Source organism: Carassius auratus, unplaced genomic scaffold, assembly GCF_003368295.1.
Source record: "Carassius auratus strain Wakin unplaced genomic scaffold, ASM336829v1 scaf_tig00214951, whole genome shotgun sequence".
In the NCBI taxonomy this organism is placed as follows: domain Eukaryota; kingdom Metazoa; phylum Chordata; class Actinopteri; order Cypriniformes; family Cyprinidae; genus Carassius; species Carassius auratus.
This window is the reverse complement of record NW_020527879.1, coordinates 32428-44365: the sequence shown is the minus strand read 5'-3', so window position 1 is coordinate 44365 and position 11938 is coordinate 32428. Positions and strand designations below refer to the sequence as shown.

General features: G+C 36.4%; 1 protein-coding gene across 3 annotated transcripts; it reads right to left on the bottom strand.

The window, feature by feature from the left end:
- Positions 1 to 2208: 2208 nt before the first annotated feature.
- LOC113093302 (sterile alpha motif domain-containing protein 3-like) lies at positions 2209 to 11157 on the bottom strand. 3 transcript variants are annotated; one of them, XM_026259101.1, is made up of 12 exons: positions 11058 to 11157; positions 10102 to 10189; positions 7413 to 7527; positions 7266 to 7301; positions 6978 to 7169; positions 6310 to 6397; positions 6037 to 6189; positions 5890 to 5955; positions 5560 to 5769; positions 4142 to 4301; positions 3559 to 3638; positions 2209 to 2807 (listed from the first exon to the last, which is right to left on the bottom strand). In XM_026259101.1, the coding sequence occupies exons 2-12, from the start codon at positions 10181 to 10183 to the stop codon at positions 2517 to 2519; spliced, it is 1473 nt and encodes a 490-aa protein (XP_026114886.1). In that variant the 5' UTR covers positions 10184 to 10189; positions 11058 to 11157; the 3' UTR covers positions 2209 to 2516. The 3 variants fall into 3 exon arrangements, with proteins under 3 accessions (XP_026114886.1, XP_026114885.1, XP_026114887.1); XM_026259100.1 differs by lacking the exons at positions 10102 to 10189; positions 11058 to 11157 and adding an exon at positions 7616 to 9054; XM_026259102.1 differs by lacking the exons at positions 5890 to 5955; positions 10102 to 10189; positions 11058 to 11157 and adding an exon at positions 7616 to 9054.
- Between the last annotated feature and the right edge of the window lie 781 nt (positions 11158 to 11938).

Below are 11938 nucleotides of genomic sequence, written 5' to 3'. Positions count from 1 at the left end.
GGACCATCTAATATCTTTCATTGACTGTTTCTGTCTCAGATAAGATAAGAACAGTACATCTCTAATCAGCGACTTTGACAATCAGGCGCTTTGTAAATCAACTCCTGCTGGTGATTGCAGGTGGGAGGTTGATTTATACGGCAGAGGTCAGATACTAAAACTGCTGAAGGTGTCCGAGTGTTCTTTTACACTTAAACTCTCCCTGAAAGTTCTCTGCTGAACTGAACCATTTGTTATGGTAATTGTAATGAACTGATTTGGTCTGCTCACCTCCCGCCACATCTGAATCATGCTTTATGGAAATAGAAGCTTGTCTCTCGCTGTAATTATCCTTGGGCATAATTACTGTAATTATATAATTATCATCAGTGGCCATTAAGCATTATTGTGTAATCACCATAATTTAGTCATTGTCATTGGTCAGTGTATATTTGTCCTTTTGGGGCGGGTGGGGGTGTTTAGACTGAAGTTCTTAAAGCTTTTAAATGTGTTTTTGGCTGTTTGTCTGTTTTAGCTCTCAGGTGAATGTGAAGGAAGATCCAGACTTTGTAACAAAAGAGAAAGGGAAAAAGAGGAAAAGAGGAAAAGAAAGTTAGATAACATGGGTGGTCCCTCTTCTGAAGCGCCTTTGTAAATGCTTATTTTTTTCTAGGCGTTGCAAAGAATGAATCAGTGGGGTAAACTTTGCCACTTTTTACTTAGGGGTATAAATCACCCCATAACTTACACACCTTAATATAATTCTAATCCTGTATGATTTACTATCACAAAAGGAGATGTTAAGCTAAATCTCAAGGTTGCTTTTTGTCTATACAGTAAAGGTTGAAGGTATCAATGACAGCTCACCATTTACTTTCATTATAGGGAAAAGAGGAGCTTGAATATTTAATCATTTATGATCTTTAGTCAAATAAATAACATGGTTTTGTACATTAAAGGTTCACCAACATACATGATCTACATTTTATTCCTGAATAAATGTGCTTTTAAATGTAAAATTAAATTTTCTCCTATGATGACGAAGCTGAATTTTCAGCAGACATTACTCCAGTCTTCACTGTCACAAGATCCTTTATAAATCATTGTAATATACTGATTTGGTGCTCTAAAAAGCGATGCTTTAAATGAAATTCAAATGTCTTTGAAAGGCCGAAGAAGAAGAAGAAAGTTGCAGAAAATGGACAAGGAAACACAGCAACAGCAAAGAAGAAAAATGTGGGCTTTACCCAGAATGCATTAGCGGTACATTGATTATAGAGGGAAGAACTGAGTGACAGAGCGCTCACTGAAATCCTAGTTATTTGGGAATTTGAAAACCAAAAATCTTGCGAAAGGCAACGTTGAGATAAGGCATAGTCAGAAAGTTTGGAGATACTGTATGTCAGCAAATCTTGCATTAACTGTAATTCTATACCATACAGGGTTGATTTTATATGAATTTCTTCACTGCATGTTAGCACTTTCCATTTTTTCTTCCAACAATCCAACTGCAGGTCAACAGCAACTTCACAGTCACCCTCCAATTTGATGGATTTAAAAGACCAATGTCGCAAAATCGATTGCCTATGCTGAAAAGCCATCACTTTGTTCAACAACTGTTGCTCTCTACCGGTGATAGTAATTTTATTCCTGCCGAAAGCAGTTTTGGAGAACATTTCTCTCTTGCAGAGCCAAAAATCAAAAATTTTGTTTTTGGTGTACTGTGAAAAGATGCAGTCTACACTGCTCCTCAAGACTTTATTCTAGTCTGGTGTTGTCTGTTTTCCTACTGCAGACTAGAATTAGTTGCACTTCAATTTCTTATAGTTTTAGTCATATCTTTGGAAAAGTAAATGTTTTGTTTCTCATGTGGATCCACCAACATCTCAGTGAGAAAAGCTTTTTATTTGAATAGCAAAATGCCATTTGTCACTATTGTATTCCTCCATTGTAACTAAAAATAAGTGTTTAGAGATATTATACACTCTTAAAAGAAATGGTTCTATTTAGAACCAAAAATGGTTCTATCACCCGCTTCATATATGGAACTCCAAAATGGTTCTATATAGAACCACTTTAATGGGTTCCATAAAAAGAACCCCAAATGGTTCTTTGAATCCAAGTTAGATGGTTCTATATAGAACCATTTAAGGGTTCTTTATTATTAAACAAGTTATTATTGAATAATAAAATATAAACAATCCAGAAAATTCAAAATGTCTACATTTATTCAACTGATTATACAAAAATATCAGTGTCATTTAAAATTGCACCTCTGTATACTCTGCATTAGACAGCAAATTTCACATTTTACATTTAAGATGTTTAATTACATTTAACCATTTAGTTTGACTTATTTCATTTAAGCATTTTCACTTTGCAAAAAACATACATAAGCTTGTTTATGTACATATACAGTACTTCACTTTTACATATATCTCTGAAAGGAGGAAAAACTAAATCATTTTTGATATTTGACAGTGCAGATAAAAATCAATACATGAACAATTAAAACAACTATTAAATAGCTCTACAATTTACACAAGTTGACTGTACATTTTCAGTACAGGTATTGGTGTTCTTTTGCCGTGCTCTTGTCTAAGTTTAAGCATATATTTTTGAATAAAAGTCATTGTGTGCTTAATGTCAACCGGGTATTGCACATTGAAGAGAAAATAGACTGCAAATAGGCATTCCACAGCCTGTGTCATGTCAATGTCTGCCTCTCTTATGATGTTCACATTGTCCATTATAATGCTGACGCTTTCAGCCTTGAGGGGATCAGGAGAGCCGTTAAACACTATGGTTGGTGTAGCACCTTTGGGTTCCTGTAAAACAAACCATTTCACATTTTGAGTGCTTTTCACCAATAAACAGAAGTCATCAAATAGACTTAAAATTACCCCATAATTTACTTAGCAACAAACCAACCAATGTATATGACTGTTTCTCCAGTTTGACACAATCTGAGATATATTTAATAATAAAAAGCTTTGTAATGTGTTTGAATGTCAACATTGCTGATGACTGAAGAACATTCAACATGCTACCACGTCAGTTCAACTTTGATTACTTTGAATCTCATCGGTTCTTTCGTTCTATTAACTGAATCGTTCATGACACAACACAGATATGACAGCTAAGCACGTGACACGCAAGAACCAACAAGACACATAATTATTGATGTGAAGCTCATGTGCCACCCCATTGGATGTTATTCCCTTATCTATACATAGTCTAATTATAGCAACCTATCTTGGCAAATGTAATCTTTTTATCTCACTAACGTACCATTTGTACGTACCATTTTGCTTTAGAAGACAAGTATTAACCCCTGGAGTTGTACAGATTTCTTTTACGATTTAAATTGGGGTGCTATTCAATGACATTACAAAGCAGTGCAAACAGTACAAAATTTATGACTAAATTATAGGGTAAATTTTTTTTTTTTTTAAATTGTTACAAATTTGGCATAAGGGTGAGTTAACCGACTAATAATTTTAGATTTGCATGAACAGTTCCTTTAATTCAAGTCAAGTGCATCAAATGTTAATGAAACTACAGAAAAACTATACTTACACTATCTACACAGTAGAGGAAGCTGGCGTTTTCTTTAAATAGTGCTGGCAATAAAATGAGTGCAGCATTCCTAACGAGACCTACAAACAGATACAAATGATTGTATATTAGGTACAGAAATCAATTAAAGGGATAGTTTACCCAAAAATGAAAATTCTGTTATCATTCACTCACCCATGTCATTTTAAACCTATATAGTTTTCTTTCTTCAGCATAACATAAAAAATATATATATTTTGAAGAATGTTGGTAACCGAACAATGCTGGTACTCATTCACTTCTATTATAATGGACACCAAACCAATGGGCACCGTCGTTGTTCGGTTACCATCCTTCTTCTAATTATCTTCTGTGTTCTGAAGAAGAAAGTCACAAAGATTTGAAATGAAATGTTTTGAGTAAAGGATGACAATTTTTATTTGGGGGTAAACTATTCCTTTAATATTTGCATTATTTTAATACATGTTTTCACTTATACAATTTATAGGAGCTACAACCTTTACATTGACAATGCAAACAATGCAACTTTACACTGGGCATGGAACAGATAGGTTGGATGGGGAAAAATATATGGTGTAGTTACCTTCTGTGGTTTCCTCTGCTAGTCCAATGAGATTGGCGTAGAGTTTTTTTTGACTTCCTTCTTTTGCACTCCTGATGATGTTTGGTGCCATTTCATTCAGAGATGTTTCCAAGTTCTTCGCCAAGTCTGTTCCAAACCTCATTGTCATTTCATGCAGCATCTTAAATACAAAACAGTAAAATTACTACAGGTGCTTATATCCAAATTACACACTTTCAGCCAAACAAGTTCCTTATCCCTATCCTTAGTTCACTTTGAAAATAAATTTTGGTATGTTTTAGCTTACCTCAAGGGCACTCGAGTACTTCGACTCAGCGCAGTAAAAAGTCATGCCTGATCCTCTTCCCCTTGACAGAAGTGAGAGGAAGAGGATCAGGCGTGACTTTTTACTGCGCTGAGTCGAAGTAATCCAAAAAGTGCTATTCCGCCATACATTATAGTAATCCTTTTTAACCTGCTTAGAAAAGCGCCACGTTTTATTTTGTGTCACCATACTTGGTCGTATAACTACTCGTGTAACTGTTTTTAAATAGGGAAAACGTTGATGTGTTTGGTCACTTATAAATTCATTGCTGTTAGATACCATTGAATATACTGGGCTAAGCTAAGTGCATCAAAGTGTCACCGCGCGCCAGAGCGATTAAGTGCACGCACCGAGATGAGAGAGGTATGTATCAACTCGTCTTAGTTAAGGGAATAACATAGTTTAATATGAAAAAAACTTTGGAGTATCCCTTTAACAGCTCGGGGTGAAAATGGCTAACATGGTTTATGAAGTTTGTGGATTTACCTCCTGCATATTCTTTGTGTACGTGACATGAGCGCACACAGTGCGTGTCTTCTGCAGGTCGTTCTTACCAAATTTTAAGCCAAAATGTGCCCAGATGTCGGCTTTAAAGTAGTTGGAGCATTTTACATTTTATAGCACTCGCGTCTCGCCTCCCTCTGCCATTGTATGCTACCCACCAAAGCACGTACGCAACAGAAGACATCAGAAAAGCGTCCCAAAAGTACATTATAATTGGTTATGGTCTATTATTGAACGGATACCGAAACGTCTTCGTCTGCATCGTGGTGCATCGTAGAAACAATTAATTTCGGTAGAATTTGCGCTAGAGCTCCCATTTCTAAATGACCTCAATTTTTAACAGCAGTATATATATCTAAAATTAAAATAATAAAATAAGAATAAAACAAAATAACTTTAGATCAAATAAAATACTTCATATTTTGCAAACGCTTTTATCTAAAGGGACTTGCATTGCGTTCAATCTATACATTGTATGTGTTCCCTGGGATACCCTTTTGCATTGCTAACACATTGCTCTACCAAATCATGGGCTATAGGAATTCACAGAAATATAATTACACTGATTTTTCTTATCTGCCTGGCACAAAATGTAACAATGTTTACTCACAAGCTGTGGCACTCCAAGAAAAGGAAACTGCTCCATTACTTCAGCTGCAGGCCTGTCCATAAGCTGTACTCTTTTGAAAAGAGTGCGCTTCATCCGGTTCTTGACTTCAGAGTAACTGGGATTGCTTTTACGCAACTCCAGGGTGATGGCATTAATGTGTTCCCGGAAACTTGTCTCATCCTCACCCATTACTTCCAGGTCCAACACAATCTGAGGTAGGAAGACAGTATTGTGCAGTACGTAAATATGAATCAAAGTCACAGAATACAATATTTAAGATTGAAACATTTAAAAACTGATGTATCACTTAAGGATCACTAAACCAAATACCTCCTGCGAACAAGCAGAATCTTTAAATGCCAATATATCCAATGGTTCTCTTCTACATTTTGCACTCTGAAATAATTGTCAACATGTACTTCATGTTAAGACAAATTTAATCTGCCTTTGACATCAAATTTATTGAACTGAACTTGCCTCTTGTTGTTGACCAAGTTCCTCCGAATCTGTTTGTCCAGCACACTTCCTTTTAATCCCATACTTCTCCTTCATTTGCAGGACGATCGATGAGCTAACCAAGGGAATCCTTTCTTTTTTAAATTTGTTTCTAAGGCATTCCAACAAGGTATCCTGTAGACACATTTATAATTTCTTTTTAAATTGAATTTTTTTTTTCTGTGTTAGATTTTTTTTAATGAGCAATGATCTTAATATTGTCACAATATTAAAAGAACTGCAATATTTTCCTACATAACCAGAGGAGCTGCCATCCTTCAAAAATGGAAAGCGGGTGATCAAACTCCCCAGAACATCTCCATACATTTTATGATTTGGGTACCTAAGAAATATAATCAAATACATTATTTCAGTACCCAACAACCAACAAGTTTAAAGGGTTAGTTCACCCAAAAATGAAAATTCTGTCAGTAATTACTCACCCTCATGTTGTTCCTACCCCGTAAGACCTTCGTTCAGCGACGAGAATACTTTTGGTGCGCAAAAAAATAAAAATAAAGTATAACACTACGTGAACTCACTCGAGGCCCAGAGAGAAGGAAATGAATAGTGGAATAAAGTCTTATTTTATTTTTATTTTTTGCGCACAAAAAGTATTCTCGTCGCTTGATATACTAAAGATTGAGCCACTGTAGTCACTTGGACTATATTAATGATCTCTTTAATAACTTTTCTGGGCCAGCTAGTTTCAATCCCTTAGAAGCCTATGGAGGAGTGATCCAGCTCTCAGATTTCATCAAAAATATCTTAATTTGTGTTCCGAAGATGAACGAAGGTCTTACGGGGTAGGAACAACATGAGGGTGAGTAATTACTGACAGAATTTTACATTTTGGGTGAACTAACCCTTTAATATAAAATACATTTAACTTTTATAAAATACAATGAAATACAATACTGTACCAGGTGTGCTTAGTGATGCTGTCAAACAACACTTGAATCAGTAATGCACGGATGTGGGACTTGTCCTTCTTCTTAAAGCCGGGATCCTTCCTCTGCAAAGCTGCTTGCAGTTCAGGGGGAAAGACAGGCAGGTTGTATACTGCTGGCCAAGGTTGGGCAACAAATGAGCCCTCATTCTCACAGGGTTCTTGTCTGTAAACATGAATACAATGTTGAAGTCTTTTATACAGGATTTCATTTTACTTGCCACAATACAGTTTGTTCAAAATTCAAAACAATGATACATACCGAGTACAAGATATTTGAGGCACTTCAGTTTCCAGGCTGTTTGAAGAAATATAAAAATATAAATTAAGATAAGGATTTTAAGCTTGGTTAGCATTTGTTTGTTTTATATTTAACAACAATGATTAATATTTAACAACACAGACTTACTTTTTTAACTTATTAAGCTCCTTCATAAATGTCACCTGATGTTTCATTACAGGAAAAAGTCTTTCCACCATCCTTTCTGTGAGACCCAGCAGAGTCTCTCCATCAATTTGTTGCTCTGTGTAAAAAAAAAAAAAACATTACATATTCTAAAGAAGAAATAATAAATAAGAGAGAGACATGCCACAGAGGTACAATATATTTACCTAGAATACTGCACTCTGTGGTATAATGTAATATACTTGGTATCATCATGCACATATGTGTCAAGAGGATGAAATTCTTTCTCCTCCCCTGGCTGCACAAGAATCCACTCCTTCTGGTCCTCCAATTTGAAAGCATGGTAATGTCTTTCAAATGTTATTGGTATCCGCAGCTTGCCGAAGATCATCCAAGCACCCCTGAACCGCAAAATCTTCACAATCTTCATAAAGATTGGGATGTCCTCCTCCACAAGATCTATAATTAAGTTGTCTCCGACACAGTATTTCACGTTGTTGGTCATAAGAGAGCTACAAACACCAAGCTTCTCATCACCCTGAACATCCTCTGCCTCACTTCTTCCAATCACACCTTTCTGTATCTCCAGTGGTAATGCTCGGAAAGGTACTACCCGTTCACCCTCCGTGTAGTTGTCCTGACGCAGGGAATCCAGCGAAGTCAGTTCCCAGCACTGCCTTAACTGATGCCTCTTGGCAAGGGTGTAGCTGAGATTCTTGAAGTTACAAGTGTTGTGGGCTAATCGCTTGAAGTATTGGTGCTTTCCCTCGAATCTCATGCACCACAGCTGTTTCAGTGGCCCAAACTTCAATATCAGTTGTGGATAATGAATGAGAAAGTGTAGTTTTGGAGTGAAAGTCTCTGGGAACACAGACTGGAAGGAGGACAGGAAATCGCCTATCTGAAGGCTTAGAAAAGGGATGATTTTCTTTTGTATGGTGGGTGACAAAATCACATCTCCTATATCCCTACACTTCAGGTAAATGTCCCAGTGCACCTCACCTTCTGGAATGTAATGTCCAATGAGAAATGGCAAAATCCTGAAGAGGCACCAGACCTGAGCTGCAGACCCTGATAGTGTGTTTTTCTTTAGGACAGAATCTGGAAGTTTCTGAGGGAGGTTAGCCCGTTCATTTCTCCCTATCTTAAACCCTATCTTAAATGCATCCAATTCAGCATTTATCTGATTTAATGAGACAATGTGCAAAAAATGTAATGCCTGGATAACTCTGGTAACCACAAGAGGCACCACACCCTCAAGAAAATCGTGCATTAAGTCAGGGGGAAAGTTTTTTGTCACATCAAAGTAGTCCAGCTCAGCGAAAGGGCACTCACTGACCACACCATATGTCTGTTTGGATATTCCAGTACTTTCCCTGAGTGCTTGTAGATGGTACTGATGTACCTGAGAAGATCGAATTATTACATCATCTTCATTAACGTGAGACCTTAGGTCTTTGTAGTTGATCATACAAAAGCGACAGATCCGTCCACTGCTAAAGCAGCAGGTGAAACCTGCCAGGCTGTGAGCAGACAAGTTGTCAGCTGAAATAGTGGCAAGGGCGCATTTCAAAATGATGTTCTGACCATTTACACTGACCTGGAGTCCTTGAGTGTACAACAGTTTCAGGTCATTAATCAGGGGCAGCAAGATGTCTCTGTATGAGTACTTCTTTAGAAATTGATTTCTTAAAAGTAAGCACAAATGTATATGCCTCAATTGTGATTTGCAGTTAGATTCAAGATTGCCAATCATAAAATAGAAAGCTGCTAATTTGTGAACCGATCTTTTAGACCCCAAGGGGTTTACCACTTCATATTCATCAGTGTAAAGATGTAATCTTACAATATTAGGATCTCCAAAAAAGGGGCTCTCACGGAATAATTCTCCATCTGTGTAACTACTTAAAAAATCTGTACTTGGGGCTTGTTCACAAGTTCTTCGATATGATTCAAATATGTCAGGTTTCTCCAACTGAGTCTTCAGAACATCAATGATAGGCACATACTGAAATGTGTCCTCCTTTCCCTGGCTATTGGTTCCAAGAATGTGCTTGACTGGCTCCACTAAGTGTAGATGTTCTTTGCAATATTTGAAAAGTTGATAATCTGACTGAATATAGGCAAACACACTTTCAATAAGTGTCTGATTATTTAGCAAGTTATCCAAATCTTCCTGGTCCTCTAGTCTAAATCCAGATTTTGTCAAGTGGAATTTTATGATTTCAAAATAATTTTGTTGGAAAAATTTCAAGATGAACTCCAAGCTGGAAACAATGGTATCCTGAGTTGCTTTAGGAAGTAAATGTTTTTCTTGAAGATTTAATATAAAGAGGGCTACATGCTGTCTCAGTCCCAATAACACAGTTTCTAAATCAATTCCAAGCAAAGAATTTTGTTTGTTCTCTAGCAGATCATCTTCAGGAACCTCCTCCTCACTTTCATTATTGTCTTCAAATACAGTAGCCTTTTCAAATAGGGGATGTTGCAAAGCTTGTCTGTGCTTTCGATAGATATGGTTTCTGTAACTTGCAACAGTTTTATATCTTCTAAAACATCCCTCAATGTCACAGGTAACACTAAAATCTGCTTGGTGGTTATGTTGCACTTGCAGGTGAGTTAGAAACTTTGTGAGTTGAAACTTCACAACATCACAAAATGAACATTTATAAATTTTCATCTGTAACGTTACCTCTGAAACTTTCTTTTGCATCAATGAGGTTTATAGTTTGAAGCCAGTGGCACGTGTCATCTACTGACCATTTATCAACCATGGTTATCTGGGGATGAAAAAAAAACAAAGCATAAATAACACTTCATAAACCAACTATGCATTAAACACACCTAACCTTAAACATTTTTGGCTTTATAACATTTGAATACTAAAATGTAACCTTGTGCTATCATCACTTTAATCTAGCGCATGCATCACAGTAAACATAAACGAACACTGCACTGCAACTGTGTCTTTGCAGTTTTAATAGCTACAGACCGGCCGGAAGTTTTGAACTGTAGCAGTGTCCACTTTCCTGCTGAGTTTAGCTCCAACCCTGATAAAACACACCTGAACAAGCTAATCAAGATCCTCGTCTGGGTTGGAGTTAAAAACTGCACGAAAGTATCTTGCGGGCCAAAGTGAAGAACTTCTAACATTACACCTGTTAACATAGGCCTGGGAAAAATACTCAACGCAAAATGAGTAGGCCTATGTGTGAAACTGCGACACACTTTCACATAATCATTCACCTCCGTCTTCCACCCGGTTCACTTTTATTTGTATCGGCGCCGTTTATTTGAACAACGAGCGCGCGCTTAATTGAAATGAACGTTAAAATTCACGCTTCTGACTGGAAGCTCGTCTACTTATAACACAGCTATCTTATTGTAGTTAACAATTCCATTAACATTAACAAGGAAATAAAGGGAGACTATATCTTAATTAATTTAAAAACCGGAGCAAAATTAACTTAACAGGGCTTGAACCGACGGCTGACGAAGCCCGTCAGTGCTTCACACCAGTGTTTTTGAGGTACATTTTGCTTCTAGTATCAGTGTTCAACACAAGGGCTACTCTAACAAATATAAATATTAACTGTAATGCAAAATATTTCGGTAAAATCATTTCAAAAATGTAAAAACTTAACTTACCTTAGTGTATGAACGAGCAGAAATGGCGGACTCCTCAGTTTGAAAAATTAACTGTCACTTCACTTGTCTCGACTCCTCTCGAGATTCATCTTCGCCAATCCACCAATAGGAATTCAAGGATGACGCAACGCATACCGGGGAGGGGGAGGGGGTCTTTTTATGACTATTTGTTTTTAATGTTCCCTTCGTACATATCACAATATGGTATACAAAATAAAGACAACTCCTGGTTAGTTTATGTTTTTCTTCACAAATTTATTTCTTAAAAAAGGTAAACTATAATGTAAAGTAATATAAGTTTCATGCTAATGTACAGCTCAAATCATACACTGACTAGATATTAATATTTTTGAATAGCTACAGCAGTAATTCTCATGGGTCTTGACTCAAAAAGCTTTGTGAATGTGTTGAGTAAGGCCTATAATTATAGTGTAATCTTTAGTTTAAACTTCAGTCATAAAACATGAATTATAGAACCATTTTAATAAAAAAAGGTTCTTTGCATGCAAGGGTTCTACATAGAACCATTTTTTTTGGTAAAAGGTTCTATTGGCCAAGTACGGAACCCCAGGGTTCTATATAGAACCTTGAGGAACCCTTTTTTTTAAGAGTGTACCCTGCAAGTTTTACCTCAAAAACTCTAAACTTGCAGACAAATTATTAACAGCAATAAGGCACATTTAATCATGTATTTGCACATATCCTGTTTTGACAGTTTCACAGTTCTTAGTAGAGTGTTAATCTCCCTGTCAGCGTAATATTGTGCCAAAAGTTTATTTCAAGTTGTTATGTAGGTGATATGTTCAATTAAAGTGTTCAATTAAAATGTAAAAAAATAAAATGATAATATTAATAATAACTATAATAATAAAAGGAAATTC

What these genes read in the sequence shown, in the direction of transcription:
- LOC113093302 (XM_026259100.1), bottom strand. Translation starts at nt 7,751, where the DNA reads ATGCTTTCAAATTGGAGGACCAGAAGGAGTGGATTCTTGTGCAGCCAG. An exon ending in CACAGAGTGCAGTATTCTAG is followed by an intron (nt 7,528 to 7,615) that starts GTAAATATATTG and finishes TTTTTTACACAG; the next exon opens with AGCAACAAATTGATGGAGAG. An exon ending in TCCTCTACTGTGTAGATAGT is followed by an intron (nt 2,808 to 3,558) that starts GTAAGTATAGTT and finishes TTTGTTTTACAG; the next exon opens with GAACCCAAAGGTGCTACACC.